Raw genomic sequence first — 21064 nt, forward strand, 5'->3', positions numbered from 1 at the left:
TAGTAAGATGTGAATTTTCTATCTTCCCTGTTTTTTAAGACACACATAAAAGGAGAGTATAGATGGTGTCAGGACTAATAAAATCATGTCAAAGTACACACCTCACTGAAACTTGGCAAATGACTTTCACAAATACAAGCTCAGTACATTTTATAACCTCGGTCATGATACTGAGGCCACTTGCTGTGTTCCCTGTGTATTTGTCACCTTCAGTTGCTCGAGATGTTTTGAAAAGGTGTCATCTGTACATCCTACTCTTGTAACTTGAAGCTGGTCAGCCTGCTTTCCCCTCTCCTGTTTTTGGTTATTTCCTCTAATCATTAACATCTCCTGAATAGTAAAGGAAAGATAGAATAAATAAAGGAATAGAACACAGCTTAGTTTTGTTGTGTGGCAGGTCACACTCACATAACTGTTGGGCAGGATGCTCTTTAAGATACTTAGGAGAGGGGTGCCTGGGTGGCTCAGTCGGTTAAGCGGACAACTTCGGCTCGGGTTGAGGTCTCACGGTTCGGTTCGTGAGTTCGAGCCTTGTACCTGGCTCTGTGCTGACAGCTCAGAGTCTGGAGCCTGCTTAGGATACTGTGTCTCCCTCTCTCTCTGACCCTCCCCTGCTCATGCTCTGTTTCTCTCTGTCTCAATAATAAATAAAACAAAAAAAATTTTTTAAATGTACTTAGGAGAGGGTAGGGATATGAAATGGGAGAAATACATTTACCAACTTAGACATGTTTTTTTTACATTTGGTCATCACCACGGTCCCATTTAGATGGATAAATAACCCTGACAGGTGAGGGAACCGAGGCTCAGAGGTCATTTGAGTGAGGAATTGAACCAGTCCATTGCCTCCTAATGTTATAGAAATGAATGAGAGACAGAATAGTATCATCATATGACGAGCTTAAGTAGGGCCTCTTCCCCATTCACCATGGTTGTGTCTTCAAGTAATTCATAGTTATAAATTTTGATGGGGATCTGGTCAAAATGAATGAACAAGAAGAGAGGTAGAAGAGGGATGTGTGAACAAGAGAGCAGAGAGAGAGACATGAGGAAGAAAAGAGAACACCTGTTTTGTAGTAGAGTTGGTACCTTGGGCTAAAGTGAGCTATGTTGAGATTATTCCGTGCTTTGTCTGTCCTACGTTACACTCATGTGTGCTAATTGGGAGTAGGATTTTTTTCCCTGAGAAAGTGAGACATTTGAATAATGCCTCTTTGCAAATTCACCTTAACCTAACTCCTTTCCTTGAAGGCTGATGGAGCTGACTCAGCCTATTGGCTGTTTCATCACATCTCCGTTGCTGATAAGAAGTGCAAGTATAAGTAGGGCGGCTCAGTTGGTTAAGTGGCCGATGCTTGGCTTCAGCTCAGGTCATGATCTTGCAGTTTATGACTTTGAGCCCCGCATCAGGCTCTGCACTCTTAATGCAGGGATTTTCTCTCTCTTCTCTCTGCCCCTCCCCTGCTCATTCTCTCTCTCTTTCTCTGTCTCTCTCTCTCAAAATAAATAAATAAACTTTAAAAAAAGAATTGCAAGCATTAGAGCAAGATTCATGTTTTTCAGTGTTGTCTCATTAATGAGTAACTTTTCTTCTCTTGAGTGGTTATTTATATTCATGTTACTAATGGAAGGACTAAGTCGTCGGTGGTAAATACAGACATCTCAGTAGCAGATAGGAAATAGAGGTAAAAAAAAATCCAGTTTAGACAAGGGCAGATGTGTTTATGGTGAAGATGAAAATAATTTTGTTGGTGCCTTGCTTCATAGCATCCTGACGAAAAGAGATTGGAAGGCCTCTCCAAGCAGCTGGACTGGGATGTTCGCAGCATTCAACGCTGGTTTCGACAGAGATGCAACCAGGAGAAGCCAAGCACACTGACGAGGTTCTGTGAGAGCATGTAAGTTGCTGTCATTCTCTTTGAAAGCAAAACCTGCCTAAGTCCTCCTCCTGTCCTGACTTAAAAATAAAGGCTTCATGCAGCCTCCAGCAACCCCTGCGAAGCATGCCACCTGGTTGAAAAATAGTCCACCAAAACTGGGGGAATAGTAGTTTGTAAGAATTTGAGATTAGCGCTTTGGATTCAGTAACTGAAGTTTACTTTTTAATGGAGTTCCTGCAAGGTACTTGGCAGATTACAGGGGCCTGCAATGCTATTTTCATTCAGCCATCTTTGAAATAGAGCACTAAAAGTCATTACTCTAATGGTTCGAATTTTAATAGAGGGGACTTCCTCAAGATGTTCTTTCCACTGGTAAAAGCTGAGATGCTAAGATGTATTATCAGAGAGTTTCGATTATGTCCCATATCTCTGGAGATTTAAGAAATAACTATATTATATTCCTTGGGTGAATTTAATGAAGCATTGCTTGAAGGTGGGGGATGGAATGAAGGTCTCTTCCATTTCTGCAGTGAGAACTTTATGGTATGTAAATTATCAATAAAGCTGTTAAGAATAATGAAAGACCCACAGAGAACTAGCACAGTGCTATTTTGAAATAGTGACGCTCAATGCACTGACCTAGAGGAAAGTTAGATAAGGGAATACTGAAGCATTGAGCACTCTGCCAACAAAGGTAAGGTACTGTGCCTTGAGCTCGTTGGTGCATTTGGTCTTCAGCCTTTGGGATGTGACTGTGCCTTTGTCTAACAGCTCTGTGCTTTGGGAGCTTTTTCCTGACACCTGGTATTTGAACAATAGTGCTGTCAGTGTCTCTCCCTTTGTTGCAGGCTCCTTCTGTTTGGGGTTAAAGTTGCATTTTCAGGTTTAGCTTTCAATTATGCCGGAAAAGTATTTTAGCAATTGCAATCTAAAACTCAGAGGGAAACCTGATGTTCTGGGAGAAGTGAATGAGAGGCAGAATAATACCATAAATTCCTAGGGCTGGATGAATATGGAGAGCGTAAACAGGGTCTTCAGTAGGTCAGAATATTCATAAAGCATGGAAAAACAACCTAGTTGATATAATCTACAAAGCCCTTCCTATAATTGAACTTAGTGGCAGTTTATGGAAGAATGATTTATGCATCAGGGCTCCTCATCCAAAGCTGGAATTGCTTCCTGGCCTGGTCTCACCAGATAGACGAAGGGCCTGTGTTCCTTCTCTGGGCTGTGGGTCTGAATATGGGTGAAGATGAGTCTTGGCATAGGGACCATATGCTGAAACCCATGTGCCATCTTCCTCTCCTCCAGTTAACTTCTTTGGTAACTCAGTGCTCATCCTTTCTATACTGCACTGACTCTACACCAGTTTCCATACCAGAATGTATAGGAATCAGTCATTGGATGTTGTTGAAGTGCAGATTATCATTCAGTTGGTCTGAGATGGCAGCCGAGGTTGCATTTTTAACAAGTTCCCAGGTGATGCCGCTGGTCCATGGACCACACTTTGAATAGCACAGCTCAACCCTATACCAATATCTATGTCTTCTCCCTGAATTCAGCTGGTCTTTAGCTGCATAGTTATAATCAGCTAAAAATATATCTAAATGATTGCTAATGGCATCGCAATGTGAAGGCACAACTGTGGGGAGGGATGGTACCTAAAGTATTGATTATGATATTTTTCCTCAAGAGGTTTATTACAATAGTGTCAAGGAGATAAAACAAATATCTGAATATATGCACATCAGGGATATTAAACAATGAACAGATAGATGTGTGTGCTAAACAATTGGCATGGACAGTCAGTAACTAAGGATTAGGAGAGAACGATCAGCTGTGGGCTAGGGCCCGTGGTAAGGCTAGTGGGACGAGAACTGAGAGGATACTGGTGGCCTTTGATTTCTCTGTTGCAGAGGACTGTGCTGATGAGCTTTGTTCAAAACTCTCTTCTTCCTTAACCTCTGGATTGCCACTAGGTTTTCCTGTCTTTCTGAGAGCTTCTTTTTGCATGAGTTAGTCTGTATTTTTCCATTTTATTGAGTGGGCTTCTCCAGATTCAGTCATCAGCCTCTTATTTTTCCCACTCTACCTTCCATCCTCTGTGCAGAAGTTATTTTCTCTTGTTATCCTCTTCCATAGTCATATGTCCAATGACGAGGCATCGTTCTGCTGTCTCCCAGCTGGCAACTCTGACTTGCTTCCCTTCTTGACTTCCCTTTACCTGTTGTTTGCATGACTCCATTCCTTTATAGGCTAGAAGCTCAAACCAGTCATTCACTGGGTTCCATTAGTTCTTTGTAAAGCCACTGCTGTGGCCCAGATCTTAATTGCTCTCATAGCTATCCTTATTATTTATCTCATACTTACAGATATTTTGCTACAAAAACATTCCTAAAATGCTATTATCTCCATGTTCTGCTGCTTTTAAACCCTGATGATTTTTTTTTTTTTTTTGCAACTGTTGGATAAATTATTGGGCTCTTTAGCCTGTCAGCTAGACTCTGGCTTTCATGTATTTGGTATCATTCACCCAAATAACCCCTTCCTTCCAGAAGATTGTCTTTTTACTGTCCATGCTTTTTTTTCAATTCCTGCCATGGTTTATGCTGTGCTCCTGGCATGGACTCCTATGTTTCTCTGCCCTGCCCATCTATCTCCTATCCATTCTTCAAACCGGAGGCCCTCTGAGAAATGTGGCATGACTGTTGAGTGTCTGGAGTGAACATTAACATGACTTTTTTTAGAATTTTAGAGTCCTCGTTGTAAGTGCTAGTATTTTAATATTGAATCACATGCTTTCTTATGTGGTGACTTAACTTTTCTTAAATTGTCTGTATATTTTTACCCTAATTATATAATACTGCTCCTCGAGGGCACAAGAACCACATCTTGTTTTTCTTGCATTCTTAGCCTTTACCACCACATATACACTGCTGAATAAATATTGGTTAAATGACTGTAAGTAAAAGTGGCATTGTTTTGGAAGGATTTACTGATCTAAGTTGGCACCCTGCCTCCCCAAATGAAAAGTGCCTTTTATACACTGACTGAGCCTAAAATTTGTCTAGGAAAATTATCAAACTATGGAAAGCTCCAAGACTGTATCTCAAAGAAATTCAGAGAAAGGAATGGGATGGCAAAGGGGAACATTTCGTTAATACCATGCGAATAAAGCAGAATTATATTGGTCACTGTATGCATGAATGTATGCCGTAGGTATCTGCTCATCAATGTAAAATATGATCTGGAATAATTGTTCCTAACCAGGGGTGCGCTGCATAATCTCCTGGTGAACTTTTGTAAATACACATACCCATCCCCCACCCTAGGATGTCTGATTCAGTGTGGCGTCCTAGGTGAGGTTTGGACATGAATATCTTGAAAGAAATGCCCTGGGTACTTACAGCACACATTCATGGTTAAGAAGCAGTAATGTCTGGAAAGAGATGACTGCTGTTCCAAAATACTAAAAATCAAATTAGCAAGCAAGACAACACGGATTTGGGACCTGAAGATTTAGGCCAAAACATAAAGTTTCTATAGTTTTTCTGTTCTATCTAAATTATTATTTTAGAAAATACAGAGTTCTTTCAGGGGAATTGTGTTTCATCTTGAAGCAGTGGGGAATGGCAGCAGTATGCATGCCCAACAGCGGTTGTAACCATCTGCTGGCCTGTCCGATTTTTGGCACACCCGTTTTACCCAGATGAGCTGAGTAGAAGTTGTTCAACAAGTAATGTGTTGAAACATTGACATGATTTTTTTCCTTCATGCTTGATGTCAGTCATTCGCAGCTGTGTTAGTTTTGATGAATATTTCTTCCAGAAGGGTTTAAATCTTTATTGGCAACTGAAATAGAGATTTTCAAGTGGAAGTAAAGAATTTATAAAAATGAGATACCCTGTAATACATTTTCGGAGGAACTCTTTCCAAATGGGAGCCATTTAGCTGGGGGATCATGCTTTGCAGCTACTGCAGTTTTATTTCTCCCCTCCCACAGTTGCATCGGGATAATAGGAAAGTAAGTAATATCTACAATAAAAAAAATACCTGCAGCATGAAACAGGAAGAGGCAGAAATGTGTTTTCAGAATAAATGGCTTCCCTCTCATTTGTGCACTATCTGTGTTCATCATTTTTAAATATTGTACAGTACATTTAACGGCACATGCCTGGAAATAAGTATTATGTATGGCTTTCATTTAAGCAGCCTCCAACTGACTTGATACTGACAGGTAAATCTCCCATATGATAATCCGAAGATATAGAGCAAGGAATATTACATTTCACAGATTAGTTCTCATTTATGTGGACTGACGTTTGCTCATGTAGAACCTTGTTGTAAGTTGAGGACCCACAATGGTCTTTTCTTTAGGGATTTCATTTTAGAGTTGAGGTTGATTAAAACCACCCCAAATGCTGCCATACTTGGATGCTTCTGTTTAGTCCCAGCAGGCCAAAGTCTGGGAACTTTTTGAAACTGTGACTTGATTTCTACAAAGAAAGATCTGTGATCTTAATTTGTGATTACATTGAACTAAGGATAACTCAGCAATGAGAAATGAGTGGTTTACAAAATTACCCTCCTGCTATCACTAGGCCACAGCTTTTATTTGGAGGCTTTTTACTTGGACAAGTCAGCAATGCTGTGTGTGACCGCAGTAAGAAAGTAGAACCTAATAATTGAGGGGAAAAGAGCCTAGAGCAGCACAGGGAACAAGCTGAGTCAGATATCCCTTTATTTCAGATCAGTCTTTGATCTGAGGAAATGTGACGATACTCATCAACTTTTCATAACCCAATCACCTATTTACAAAAAATAACACAACTCAATTATTTGTAAATTGCTTTAGAATCTTCCATATATCCCACACCGTGGTGAAGGACAAAATTTTGCCTAAGAAAATTCCATTTTGATTATTTTCACAAACAGATCATGACTTGAGCATTATTTACTACCAAAGTTCTCCTGAAGATTGATGTGGTGGGTTTTTTTTTCTAATTTAAATTCAAGTTAGTTAATATAGAGGGTAGTATTGATTTCAGGGGAAGAACCCAGTGATTCATCACTCACATGTAACACCCAGTGCCCATCCCAACAAGTGCCCGCCTTGATGCCCATCACCCATTCAGTGCATCCCCTCACCCACCTCCCCTCCAGCAACCCTCAGTTTGTTCTGTCTTTAAGAGCCTCTTATGGTTTGCCTCCCTCTCTGTGTTTATTTTTACTTCCCTTCCCCTATGTTCATCTGTTATGTTTCAAAAATTCCACATATGAGTGAAATCATATGTTTATCTTTCCCTGACTGACTTATTTCACTTAGCATAATAACCTCTAGTTCCATCCACCTTGTTGCAAATGGCAAGATTTCATTCTTTTCGATCATTGAGTAGTATTCCAAGGTGATATATATGTGTATATATATATATATATATCTTTGTATGTATGTATGTGTATACACACACACGCACGCACACACACACACACCACATCTTCTTTATCCATTCATCAGTCAATGGACATTGAGCTTCTTCCATAATTTGGCTATTGTTGACAGCACTGCCATAAACTTTGGGTGCATATGCCCCTTCAAATCAGCATTTTTGCATCTTTTGGATAAATTCCTAGTGCAGCTCCTGGGTCATATGATAGTTCTATTTTTAGTTTTTGGGTTTTTTTTAAGTTTTATTTATTTTGAGAGAGAGAGAGAATGAGCAAGGGAGGGGCAGAGAGAGGGAGAAGGAAGGAATCCCAGGCAGGTTCCTGTCAGTGCAGAGTCCGATGCAGGGCTTAAACTCACGAACTGTGAGATCATTACCTGAGCCAACATCAGGAGTTTGACCCTTAACCAACTGAGCTACCCAGACACCCCTCTATTTTTCATTTTTTGAGGAACCTCCATTCTATTTTCCAGAGTGGATACACCAGTTTTCATTCCCACCAGCAGTGCAAAAGGGTTCCCGTTTCTCTGCATCCTTGCCAAGATCTTTTGTTTCCTGAGTTATTAGTTTTTGCCATTCTGACAGGTGTGAGGTGGTATCTCATTGCGGTTTTGATTTGTATTTCCCTGATGATGAGTGACGTTGAGCATCTTTTCATGTGTTTGTTAGCCGTCTGGATGTCTTATTTGGAAAAGTGTCTATTCATGTCTTCTGCCCGTTTCTCTGTCTTTTTTGGATGTTAAATTTGATGAGTTCTTTATAGATTTTGATGCTAACCCTTTATCAGATATATTGTTTGCAAATATCTTCTCCCATTCTGTCAGTTGTCTTTTAGTTTTTCTGATTGTTTCCTTTGCTGTGCAGAAGCTTTTTCTCTTGATGCAGTGCCAATAGTTTATTTTTGCTTTTATTTCCCCTGCTTTCAGAGAGGTGTGGAGTAAGAAGTTGCTGTAGCTGAGGTCAAAAGGGTTTGCTGCCTGTTTTCTCCTTTAGCATCTTGATGATTTCCTGTCTCACATTTAGGTTCATCCATTTTGAATTTATTTTTACATATGAAAATACACACTTAAAAAAGTGGTCCAGTTTTATTCTTCTGCATGTCACTGTACAGTTATCCAGCACCATTTGCTGAAGATACTGTCTTTTTTCCATTGGATATTCTTTTCTGGTTTGTTGAAGATTAGTTGGTCATACATTTGTAAGTCCATTTCTGGGTTCTGTGTTCTGTTCCATTGATTTATGTCTCTATTTTTGTGCCAGTACCATACTGTCTTGATGATTATAGTTTTTAATACTGTTTGAAGTCTGGAATTGTGATGCCTCTCGCTTTGCTTTTCTTTTGCAACATTACTTTGGCTATGCAGGTCTTTTCTGGTTCCATACAGATTTTAGAATTGTTTGTTCTAGCTCTGTGGAGAATGTTGGTGTTATTTTGATAGGAATTGCATTGAATATATAGATTGCTTTGGGTAATATACATATTTTAACAATACTTGTTCTTCCAGTCCATAAGCATGGAATGTTTCTCCATTTCTTTGTGTCCTATTCAATTCCTTTCATAAGCTTTCTGTGGTTTTCAGTGTACACATCTTTTATCTCTTTGGATAGGTTTATTCCTGGGTATCTTACAGTTTTTGGTGAAATTATAAATGGTATTGATTCCTTGATTTTTCTTCCTGCTGCTTCATTATTGGTGTGTAGAAATGGAACTGATTTCTGTACATTGATCCTGCAACTTTACTGAATTCATGTATCACTTCTAGCAGTTTTTTGGCAGACTCTTTTGGGTTTTTCATGTAGAGTACCATCATCTGCAAATAGTGAAAGTTTGACATCCTCCTTGCCTTTTATATTTGTATGCCTTTTATTTCTTTTTGTTGTCTGATTGCTGAGACTAGGATTTCCAGTACTACATTGAACAAGTGGTGAGAGTGGACATCCCTGTCATGTTCCTGACCTTAGGGGGAAAGCTCTGTTTTTTTCTCCATTGAGGATGGTTTTAGCTGTAGGTCTTTCATATATGGCTTTTATGATGTTGAGGTATGTTCAATCTGTACTTACTTTGTCGAGGGGTTTTACATACAAGAATGGATGCTATATTTTGTCAAAAGCTTCTTCTGCATCTATTGAGAAGATCATATAGTTCTTATCCTTTCTTTTAAAAATGTGGTGTATTACATTGATTGACTTGTGAATATCAAACCACCTCTGCAGCCCAGGAATAAATCCCACTTGATCATGGTGAATAATTCTTGTAATGTACTGTTAAATTCAATTTGTTAGAATCTTGTTGAGAATTTTTGTATCCAGGTTCACCAAGGATATTGGCCTGTAATTCTTTTTAGTGGGGTCTTTGTCTGGAATCAAGGTAATGCTAACTACATAGAATGAGCCTGGAAGCTTTCCTTCTGTTTCCATTTTTTTGAAACAGTTTGGAAAGAATAGAGATGAACTCTTCTTTAAATGTCTTGTAGAATTCCCCTGAGAAGCCATCTGGACTAGGACTTTTGTTTGTTGGGAGATTTTTGATAACTGTTTCAATTTCTTTGCTGGTTATGGGTCTTTTCAAATTTTCTAGTTCTTCTTGTTTCAGTTTTAGTAGTTTATATGTTTCTAGGAATTTGTCTATTCCAGATTAACCAGTTTGTTGGCATATAATTTTTCATAGTATTCTCTTATAGCTGTTTGTATTTCTGTGTTGTTGGTTGTGATCTCTTCTCTTTCGTTTGTGTTTTTATATATGTGGGTCCTCTATCTTTTCTTTTTGATAAGTCCTGCTAGTGGTTTATCAATTTTGTTTATTCTTTCAAAGAACCATCATTTAGTGTCATTGATCTGTTCTACTGTTGTTTTCATTTGTTTGTTATTATTTAATAATAATCTGCTCTAATCTTTATTATGTTCATTCTTCTACTGGCTTTTGGCTTTATTTGATGCTCCTTTAGGTGTAAGGTTAGGTTGTGAATTTGGGAGTTTTCTTTCTTTCTTCTTGAGACAGGCCTGAATTGCAATGTATTTTCCTCTTAGGACTGCCTTTGCTGCATTACAAAGGGTTTGGACTGTTGTGTTTATATTTTCACTTGCTGCCATGTATTTTTTAAATTTTCTTCTTAAATTTTCTGGTTCATTCATTCTTTAGTAGGATGTTCTGTAACCTCCATGAGGGGTTTAAGGGGTCTCCAAATTTTTTCTTGTGGTTGACTTTATGTTTCATAGCATTGTGACTTGAAACTATGGTTGGTAAAATCTTGATCTTTTTGTACCTATTGAAGGCTGACTTGTGATGTGATCTATTCTGGAGAATGTTCTGTGTACACTCAAGAAGAATGTATATTCTTCTGCTTTAGGATGAAATGTTCTGAATATATATGTTAAGTCCATTTGGTGCCATGTGTCTTTAAAAGCCATTGTTTTCTTGCTGATTTTCTGCTTAGATGATCTGTCCATTGCTGTAAGTAGAGTATTAAGGTCCCCTAGTATTACTGTCAGTGAGTTTCTTAATTCTTTTATTAATAGATTTATTTATTTGGGTGTTTCACGTTGGGGGCACAAATATTTACAATTGTTAGATCTTGGTGGGTAGTCCTCTTAACTTAATGATATAATGCCCTTCTTCATTTCTTGTTACAGTCTGGTTTAAAATTTAGTTTGTCTGATAGAAGTATGGCTACTCCAACTTTCTTTTGAAGTCCATTAACATAACAGATGATTCTCCATTCCCTAACTTTCTTTTTTTTTTATTTTTTTTTTTTATTTTTTTTTTACAAATAGTTTATTGTCAAATTAGTTTCCACATAACACTCAGGGCTCATCCCCACAAGTGTCCTCNATTTTCCAGAGGGGTCCATTCCCTAACTTTCAATCTGTAGGTGTCTTTAGGTAAAAAATGAGTCTCTTGTAGGCAACATCTAGGTGGATCTTTATTTTTTAATCCATTTTGGTACCCTGTGTTTTGATTAGAGTCCATTTACATTTAGAATAATTATTGAAAGATATGAATTTGATGCCATTTGTAACCTGTAGTGTTGACATTTCTAGTTGATGTTTTGTAGTCATTTGTAGTCTTTGTTGCTTTGGTCTTCTATTTTTTCCTTTTATTTTTTTTTCTTCACCCAGAGAATCCCCCTTAGAATTTGTTGCAGGGCTAGTTTAGGGGTCATTAACTCCTTGTATTTTTGTTTGTCTGGGAAACTCTTTATCTTTCCTTCTATTTTGAATGACAGCTTTGCTGGATTAAAGCTGCATCTTTTTCCCATTCAGCACATTGAATATTTCCTGCCACTCCCTTCTGGCCTGCCAAATTTCAGTAGACAGGTCTGCTACTAACCTTATGTGTCTACCTTTGTAGGTTAAATACCTTTTGTCCCAGCTGCTTTCAAAATTCTCTCTTTATCTTTGTGTGTTCCAAGTTTCACTGTGATATGTCATGGTGTTGACCTGTTTTGTTGATTCTGAGGGGAGTTCTCTGTGCCTCTTGTACTTGAGTGCCTGTTTCCTTCCCTACATTAGGGAAATTCTGAACTATACATTGTTTAAATAAACCTTCTGCCCCTTTTTCCCGTTCTTCTTTTGGGACTCCTATGATATGGATATTGTTTTGTTTTATGGATTCATAAGTTCTCTAAGTCTTCCTTGTGATCTAATAATTTCCTCTCCCACTTTTTTTCAGCTTCACTATTTTCCATAATTTTATCTTCTATGTCACCTATTCTCTTCTCTGATTCTTTTTTTAACTTTTTTTTTTTAAGTTTACTTATTTAGTTTGGAGAGAGAGAGAAAGAGCACACGAGCAAGGGATAGTAAGAGAGAGGGAGAGAGACTATTCGAAGGAGCCCCCACACTGTCAGTGCATAGCCTGACATGGGGCTCAAACTCACTAAGTGGAAATTGTCACCTGAGCCAAAATCAGTTGCTAGATGCTCAACCAACTGAGCCACCCAGGTGCCCCTTAAAAACTGTTCTTAACTCATGGGTTATACAAAAACAGATGGTGAGCTGGACTTGGTAAGTGAGCTGTAGTTTGCTAAACCCTGCTTCCAGATTACAGTACTATTAGCAGTTCTTGCAGAGTTTCAGGAAAGAGAACATGGTCTTATAGCACAAGACACAGTCATCCATGCTCAGAGTGTTGCCATATAATAGAATCATTGGAACAGTTTTGTAATTAGCATGCCCATATAATATTCCTGGCACATGGTGCCTTGATGCTCTGTAGTTTCATTTAGCTCAATCAGGCCCTCTATGAAGTTGTTAGTAATCAGTAGACAGTATCACCTCCACTACAGAAATTCTAGATTAATGAACTGTATTATAGACAGTCTGCTCTTTTGCCTTGGGTAAGCTTTTAAAAGCTTTTCCTTCTTTCTACTCCAGACCTGCCATCTGTGGCATGTGAACTCAAGTTTTCCATGTAGATCAAGCCTCTCACAGTCCTTGATGGCATATGGCTAGGCCTCTAATTTATGTGTACTGTCTAATTAAGAAAGCAGAGTTTTGCTAAAAATATCAGGCCAAACTTTGGTCAGTCTGGCTGCATATTAAGTATTGCTGGTCAGTTTTCTTTAAATCCTAAGAATTGCAAGACTCTGTAGACATTTTTTTCCAAGAATTTTATTCAATATGGAGTCAGATAGAGATGAAAAGGACAGAATATAGAGAGGAATAGTTGAATTTATTAAGGCCTAATATTCTTAAATTCTTGTCTGCTATTTTTGAATCTATATGCCATTTCTTTGTTGTTTAATCTACTTTAAAAGTTTTTTTTTTAAGTTTATGTATGTATTTTGGGAGAGAGAAAGCATAAGTGGGGGAGGGACAGAGAGAGAGATGGAGAGAGAGAGAATCCAAACCAGGCTTCATACTGTCATCCTGAACCCTGACATAGGGCTCAAACTCATGGACCATGAGATCATGACCTGAGCTGGAATAACTGATAAGCCACCCAGATGCAGAAATAACAAAAGTTATTTCTGATTTAGAACAAAATCATGAAAATCATTATAATCAACTTTGACTATAGAAGATGTATAAAGGTACATGTTTGTAAATTTTTGTAAACATTTCAAATAGATATTTTAACTTTTACTACTTACACAGGGTTATATTCTATACGTGTGTTCACACAAATATACACACAGGCTGTGTATCTAAGCATAGTGCCTGCCTTTCTTGGGATATCTGTATAGAACTTGCCTCATCAGTGCCTAAAGAAGACTAGAGGAACATTATGTTTTAGGATCCATAAGTCATGGTTCCCTTAGTGGTAGTACAGTCAGTTGCACTGTAACATGACATACACATTCCTAAAAATTGCTGCACTGTGCAGAATTGTACAACAACACGGCGCTTATGAGAAAAATGAGTCAGGGCACAACACTCAAAAACTCCATCAGGGACATTAAAAAGAGATAGGAACCTAATAAAAACAGCAGAGTTTTATACATGTTAAGTGGTTAAAAAATATATAAGGACTATAATAAATATGGTATTTTGCCTTGAAAAAGATCTCAAGGTTGCTCAGAAGTTGGTGTTGGTGTACTGAGTGAGCTACCATAATAAAAGACCACATACTGGGCACCTTACGCGACAGAAATCTATCTCGCACAGTCCTAGAGGCTGGCAGTCCAGGATCCTAGAGTTGGTTTCTCCTGAGGCTCCATGCCTTGGCTTGTATATGGCCACCTTCTCCCTGTGTTGTCACATGGTCTTTCCTCTGTGCACGTTTATATATCCCTTCCTCTTCTCTTAGGACACCATTTATGTTGGATTAAGATCCCACTCTTGTAGCCTCATTTAACTGAACTGCCTCCATAAAAGGCATTTTTTTCAAATATAGTCATGTTGGGTGTTAGAGCTTCACTGTAAGAACTTCGGGAGGACGGAAGTCCACTCATAGGAGTGTCGGAGGTTTTATAGCTTATAAATTACTATGAAATGGTAGAAGGAGGATGATCTGAAATTTGAGAGAAAAGTTATGACACCAGGTGGATGTGTCCCGTAATATGTCAGCTGAGGTAACTTGGAGATGTTTGAGAGGGGTGTGTGTATGTGTATATGTGTGTTTTGTGTATTCCTACACTACTCGGGTCAACTGAGCTCATTTCTGCATTCACCGAGTGTTTCTGGCAGAGAAAATCACACAGAAGCCAATAAAAAATTTGTATTATGCTTACATAACAGTGAAACATATCAGTACCAGTCTTAACAGCCTCACTGATAGCACAGGGTAGTGGTGCAGGGGATGGGCTCTGGAGCCAGGCAGTCTGACTTCACGTCTTCCCTCTCAGAAAAATCTGTGGGATATTTGGGAGAGCCAGTTAGTCACCCTAAGCTTTAGTTACTTCATTTGTAAAATAGGCATGCTGGTAGTGCCCAACTCATAGGGTCATTGGAATGACCACATGCCTTAAAGTATGAACTGTTTGGAAAGGTATATTGTGCACAAGGGGGTAGTGAATGGTAGCTAGCTACCATCAACACCATCGTGCTGTCTGTTGTTAGTCAAGTTGGTATAACAAGAGCAGGGGCTAATAGCTAGTAGTCTGTCATAACCATGCAATGGAAGAGCTGTAGGCATGTTGCGCGGCACAGGCAGCTCTGGTATCTGTTGTTTTGGGAGGGAAGCTTGAAGAAGATGCAAGGAGAATAGGTTCTTAATTTAGAATAAAGCTCTGTTCTTCCGTGGAACTCCCGAGAAGGCAGAGTCATGGTGGTTCACAGGACTGTCAGCTTGGGCTTTACTTACAAGAAAAAAATGCAAAATTCATTGGAGTTCAGAGCGTCAGACCTTCTGCTTGCTGCTGTGTAGCGATGTGACAGAAGTGGATGAGAAAAGGTGTCCTACTTCAGCAGGGAATGATGCCCGCTGTGCTGCTAGAAGCCAAAGCTTTTGAAGCACCACATGAGAAATGTCAGAACACACAGTGAATATCTTTGAACCACAGAGATTTATAATTTGCCCAGGTGATTCTGAGGAGGCACAGCTTGTCTCTGCCAGGGGGGAGAGAGGAACAAAGCTTGGAGCTCAGCGGTGCCCCACCTCTGCTAGGGCTGGGACAGTCCCATCAGCCTTAGGAGGTCGGCATGGCTTCTGGGTGTAAGAGTTTGCTGTTAAATGTAATATTTATTGGTTACCTCCCATGTGCAGGTGAAGGAGCTATGGAGGCACTTGATCTTGAACAAATTTGAGGTTGGTAATCAAATGTGGCTGATTCATGTCCAGGCTTAAGCTATTTAGCCCTTAGCGAGTAATTTAGCTTTGCTAGGTCCCAGGTGCCTCTTTTGAAAAGGCGAAATAACTCCTATTTATAGGGTAATCCTGAGGATTCAATGAGAGGGTATGTGCATCTTTTAGTGCCTATTTCTCTTTCAACTGGGGTTACAAAGTTGAGTAAGCAACAGTTTTTGACTTGTTGGGACTCACAGGGGCCATTGATTCTCCATATTTGTGAAGTTGTCCAGTACCTAAGGATGGGGAAATATAACCTGTAATACTTATGTGATGAGACTCTTTTCTAGAGCCTCTTCCTTACTGCTCTAGCTGTGGGGTTTTCTGGGTCTTCTATCTTAATATGCTATCAGGAGAACCATATTTTGGATTGTTTAAAGAGCAAGCGCTTTGTTGCTTCCTCTTTGAGTCCAGTCTGCCTTGTCCTCTCTTTCTGTTCTTCTTTTCCTTCTCCCTGCATCCCTCCCTCCCACCTCCTGCTGTTACAGGGGCATGTGCCTTCTGCTTCCTCCTGGCTGTTAACCCTTCTGTGATTAACTTGTGGGGGCTATATCCCTTGTCAAAGGGTGGACAGGAGGCCTCATAGAATCCTCGACCATTACTTATTTGACTGTAACTGTCTTAAAACTTGGCACATTGCACTTGACTCCTCTCTCTTTGAATATAGCAAATCTACTAACCCCCTACTAACAGAGGAGGTGAAAGTGTTTGTGTGTAAGATGGGGCTGTGGGGGGAGGTGCTTGGACAAAGCAATGGGAGGTCCAGCTATTTCCTCTTTTGGAAGATTTGGGGAGATTCCCAGTGACTTTTGGGGAAGCAGGTCTTAGAGGTTTTTGTGTAGGTCTTCCCCAATCTAAATTCATAAATGAGCCCTCTGTGAGATTGTAAACTTAAGTAAAAGCAATAAAGGCCAATTACTCAGCAGCAAGTTGAGCTGCTGGCGTTGTGTATAGGGCTGTCATGCTTTGAGAGAATTAAGGTATTTTAGAAAAATCACTTTAAATTTGCTCAGTATTTCGTATTTTGCCTCTATACCATCTTGTAGCAGTTGCCAACTGATGGGAGGTTATATTTTGCTCTTAGGACTCAACTATGTAGAAGGGTGTGGTACTGGCTGCAGAGTCGATGGTGTGAACGAGACCATTGGTGTAGCATCATACACTCCCTCAGTCACAGGTCATCACTAGCAGAATTGGCATTAACGGTTAGTGTACAAGTCTTAGGTGTATCACTTAGTGCTTCAGGGTTATGATAACTCCTGTAATTAGTCACAGAAGGAATAAAATTGCATATTTTCATCTTATGTATGAATATATAACAACCAGTTTTCTTGTAGGTGTTAGTGGGCACCTGTGGTGGTAGGAGATGCAGACCCCAGGTAGGGAAAAAGATGTTTATTGAGGTTATGTCATATTCTGGGTACTGTAATGGGGCCTTTGCAGTTAATCCTCATAGCTACCCTCTGTAATATGTTAGGTATTACAAGCCCTTCTTAGTCATGTCAGAACTGAAGCAGAGAGAGGTAGAGTAACTGAGCACCACTCAGCTAAAAGGTGACAGCTGAGATTTATACTCAGGCTTGCCCAAACCCTGGGGGTTTATTAGAAAAAGCTCATGAACACTACATGTTACCACATTCAGAAAAAATACAGAAAGGGGCACTTTGGTGTTCTATTTGCATATGGCAGTCTCCTTTCCTTTCTCCCTCCATTTATGAAAGATTGGAATTAAATTTTCTTGCTGTCTCTGGCATACCGGTTGCACTTTTAGTTATTCTCTACTAGCACACTTCGCTTGGAAACTTGTTATTTTCCCTATTTACATTTCTCTCTGCTATTAAACTGTCCAGCACCTTGACTGCTGGAACTGTCTTACTCTAAATCTTTTCATCCCCACAGGTCAGTACAATGCCCGGTGCTTTGTAAATTCCCAGTAAATGTCTATGGAATGAATCAATTATTTAGATCAGGGACTGGACTGAACCTCTAGGGACTGAGGGACTGAATTTAATTAAGAAGAAGCTCAAGTTTGATGTCTTCAAACAGTGGTAGGAAGATTAAGGTGGGAGGGAGGAGGTAAGAAGGGCCTCTGGAGGAGGTGACACAGCTGGATTTTTAAGGATGACAGTGTCCAGGTAGGGAAGAGAAGGAGGGTGCCAAAGGCCACTCCAGGCAATGGAACCCACCCAAAGAGCAAGGTGGGCATGGGGAACTCCAGTCAGCATGAGTGGTGAATAGGACAGGGGAAGCCGGGAGGCAGCGGCATCCTTATTGCCAGGTGAAGGCCCTGGGTATCTCCTCCTATGCCTTCCTGTCTGTGCAGCTAGGGCCATCTGACCTTCTGTTATAAAATGTCCTTGCTTTGCCTACATTCACAAAAATCTCATGTTTACTAAGTGTTTGGCTCATTGGCGAATGGAATTGGTGTTTATTGCCAGTGCATTATACCAATGTATGACTCAGTTTAAGCCCTTGCATTTCTTTGTTCGAAAAAAGATTTTGCTCGTTGAACATAAATCTCTGATTGGTTAACATATGTAACAGAGATGGTCTTGAGTAGGCACATTCTGTGTTCCTTGTGAAGTCTGTCTTCCTGCCTTTATCTTATCTTCTGAAGAGGATAATATAGTGCTTAGAATCCACATAATGACTTCTCCCCTTTTCTTTCTCACCTCCCATACAAACATGCAAAATTAAACATCCAAAGGAAAAAAGAAAGAAAACCACATTATGTTATCACCTCACTATTAGCTATATCACCTGCGTCATATTTTACAGAGAAAAAATCAGGGTATGGGACCCATGATAACTGGTAGTATCAGCACTCTGCAATCAAGGTTCAACACTTAAAAAAAGGACATGTGGTCAGAAAAAACATGAACATGCTTTTATGGTTTGGAGCAATTGAATATTAGAAATCAAGATTGTCCCAGAAAATCCAGAAGGAAATCATGGACCCACATGATTGAATTCACTTCAGTTTCCCAAATGGTTATTACAAAGGACTTTATGTGGCAGGGGCTGGGTGCTGGGGGATTTAAGGTAAAAGGAATAAAATTGCTGTTCTCTGGCATTCAGAGTGTAGGAGGGCAAAAGGCACAACAATTTAGAAAAGATCTGCAGAGCATCCAGCTCTCCCTGGAGACAGGGCTGAGTCATTGGACCGTAAAGAGTACTTGTGGGTTAGCAAACCAAAGTTAGGATAAATAAATCTAAGAATTGGCCAATGTAAACAGCATGTTACGAATGCATTTATGATGGATTTGGGGACAGAATTAATACTGAAGTATATAAAATATTGAATTTTACTTACAGAATTCTTATCTTTCAAAAGAACAAATTTGCCTCATGATATCCATGGAATAACAAGTGGCCATCTTGTAACGGGATTCTGTCAGAACTCCCTACGATGAAGCATGTACCTTTAAGCTTCCCTGTGTTTATTGCTGTTCTGGGTGCTAGGAGAGTCGCTTTGCCTGCAAATACCTTACCTATGGGGAAGCTTATTTGGTGCAACCAGCTTTCATCCAGAGCCATCACTGATCTTTCTTTTCTGTCTCCTTTTCTTCTCTGTGGGTGGGAGGCAGAGGACTGGGATAGGTGAGGAGCTGGAGGGGTGGGAATAGCTTTCTAGATTACATCAGGTCCAAACCAGTGATTTGAAGATTGGGATACTGTTTGCAGTAAGAAATTCTCAGTGTGTGGGGACTGTGGTACACGTGTGATCTGTGAGGTATGAGAGGCACTGGTCTGCACCTGCAGCCCTGGTTGACATGTCCACACAGATTTCAAGAAGTAGCCAAATACAGACTTTCCTCCAAAGTGGTTCTTCGCATGTACTTTTCAGTGGATACTCTTGTTTTTCATCTGTTACTCATTGAAATGGCAGTTCTCATGAAATGTTTTCTCTCTCATTATGAATGTTAGTTGTGGAAATGTGTCTGACCTGAATTGATTTTCGTTATTTAATTCTGAAATAGGACTTGAACCTGTGTGTGTCATTTCAGTTTGATTCATTCAAAATACAATATTGTTTTATCTTAAGTTATGAAGGGTTCACATGAATCTTGGCTAAACCTCTTGTGTTCTAAAATCTAAAAGCTTTTCTTGCTTCATGAATTTAAGTGTTCTTATTTCTGTTTCTTCCCAATAGTTAGGTGGTTCAATAAGCATTTTTTTGGAGCCTTTACTACATGCTGGGTTCTGTATCAGGAGGCTAGATAGATATTAGGACCTCTTTCCTTGATGGATTAGTGACAGTATCTCTTTATTTCACTCTCTAAACCTCAATTTCCTTATCTTTAAAACAGGGCTAATAATCTTAAAAACCTGACAGAATTGTTATAACAATTGAGTAAAATAACTCTTAGAAAGTACCTACGATATGTCCTACTACATTGTAAGAATTAAGGAAAATTAATTACTTTAGATTAATTTGAATTTCTGTGTACTAGAGGCTGACAAAATGAACTGAATCCCCCTGCCTAGGCAAATAATATCATTCCAAGTTTGCTTAATACCCTAGAGTACGGCACTACTCCCACCATGTGCTTTATTGAAGGCTTTATTTCTTTTCTTAATACATATTAAGAATTAATTAATGCATTAATAAATTAATGCATATTTTTTATTTATTTTTATTTTTTAAAGTAGTTTATTGTCAAGTTGGTTTCCATATAACACCCAGTGCTCATCCCCACAAGTGCCCTCTTCCATGCCCATCACCCCGCTTCCCCTTCCCCCACCCCCATCAGCCCTTGGTTTGTTCTCGGCATTCAAGAGTCTCTCATGGTTTGCCTCCCTCCTATTTCCCCCCGCTTCTTCTCCCCCACGGTCCTCCGTTAAGTTCCTCTTGATCCTCCTATATGTGCAAACATATGGTAGCTGTTCCTTCTCTGGCTGACTTACTTCACTCAGCATAACTCCCTCAAGTTCCATCCATGTTGCTACACATGGCCAGATTTCATTCTTTCTCATTGCCATGTAGTATTCCATTGTGTAGATGAACCACATCTTCTTGATCCATTCGTCAGTTGATGGACACTTAGGCTCTTTCCATGTTTTGGCTATTGTGGAGAGTGCTGCTATGAACATTGGGGTACATGTGCTCCTATGCATCAGCACTCCTGTATCCCTTGGGTAAATTCCTAGCAGTGCTATTGCTGGATCACAGGGGAGTTCTATGGTTAATTTTTTGAGGAACCTCCACACTGTTTTCCAGAGGGGCTGCACCAGTTTACATTCCCACCAACAGTGTAATCTCACCACTGTTGTTTAACATAGTGCTGGAAGTCCTAGTGTCGCATTCAGACAACAGAAGGAAATCAAAGGCATCAGAATTGGCAAAGAAGAAGTCAAACTTCCACTTTTCACAGACAACATGATACTCTACATAGAAAACCCGACAGACTCCACCAGAAGCCTACTAGAACTGATCCAAGAATTCAGCAAAGTTGCAGGGTACAAAATCAACGTACAGAAATCAGTTGCATTTTTATACACCAATAATGAAG

General features: G+C 39.6%; 1 protein-coding gene across 1 annotated transcript in view; it reads left to right on the forward strand.

The window, feature by feature from the left end:
• Positions 1–21064, forward strand: part of CERS6 (ceramide synthase 6) — a 222673-nt gene that overhangs the window by 12689 nt on the left and 188920 nt on the right. The window contains exon 3 of the mRNA XM_077751179.1: positions 1768–1898. Coding sequence (XP_077607305.1) covers positions 1768–1898 — 131 coding nt within the window. The remainder of the gene's footprint in view (positions 1–1767; positions 1899–21064) is intronic.

Source organism: Crocuta crocuta, unplaced genomic scaffold (genome assembly GCF_008692635.1).
Source record: "Crocuta crocuta isolate KB4526 unplaced genomic scaffold, BGI_CrCroc_1.0 scaffold219, whole genome shotgun sequence".
Taxonomy (NCBI): Eukaryota; Metazoa; Chordata; class Mammalia; order Carnivora; family Hyaenidae; genus Crocuta; species Crocuta crocuta.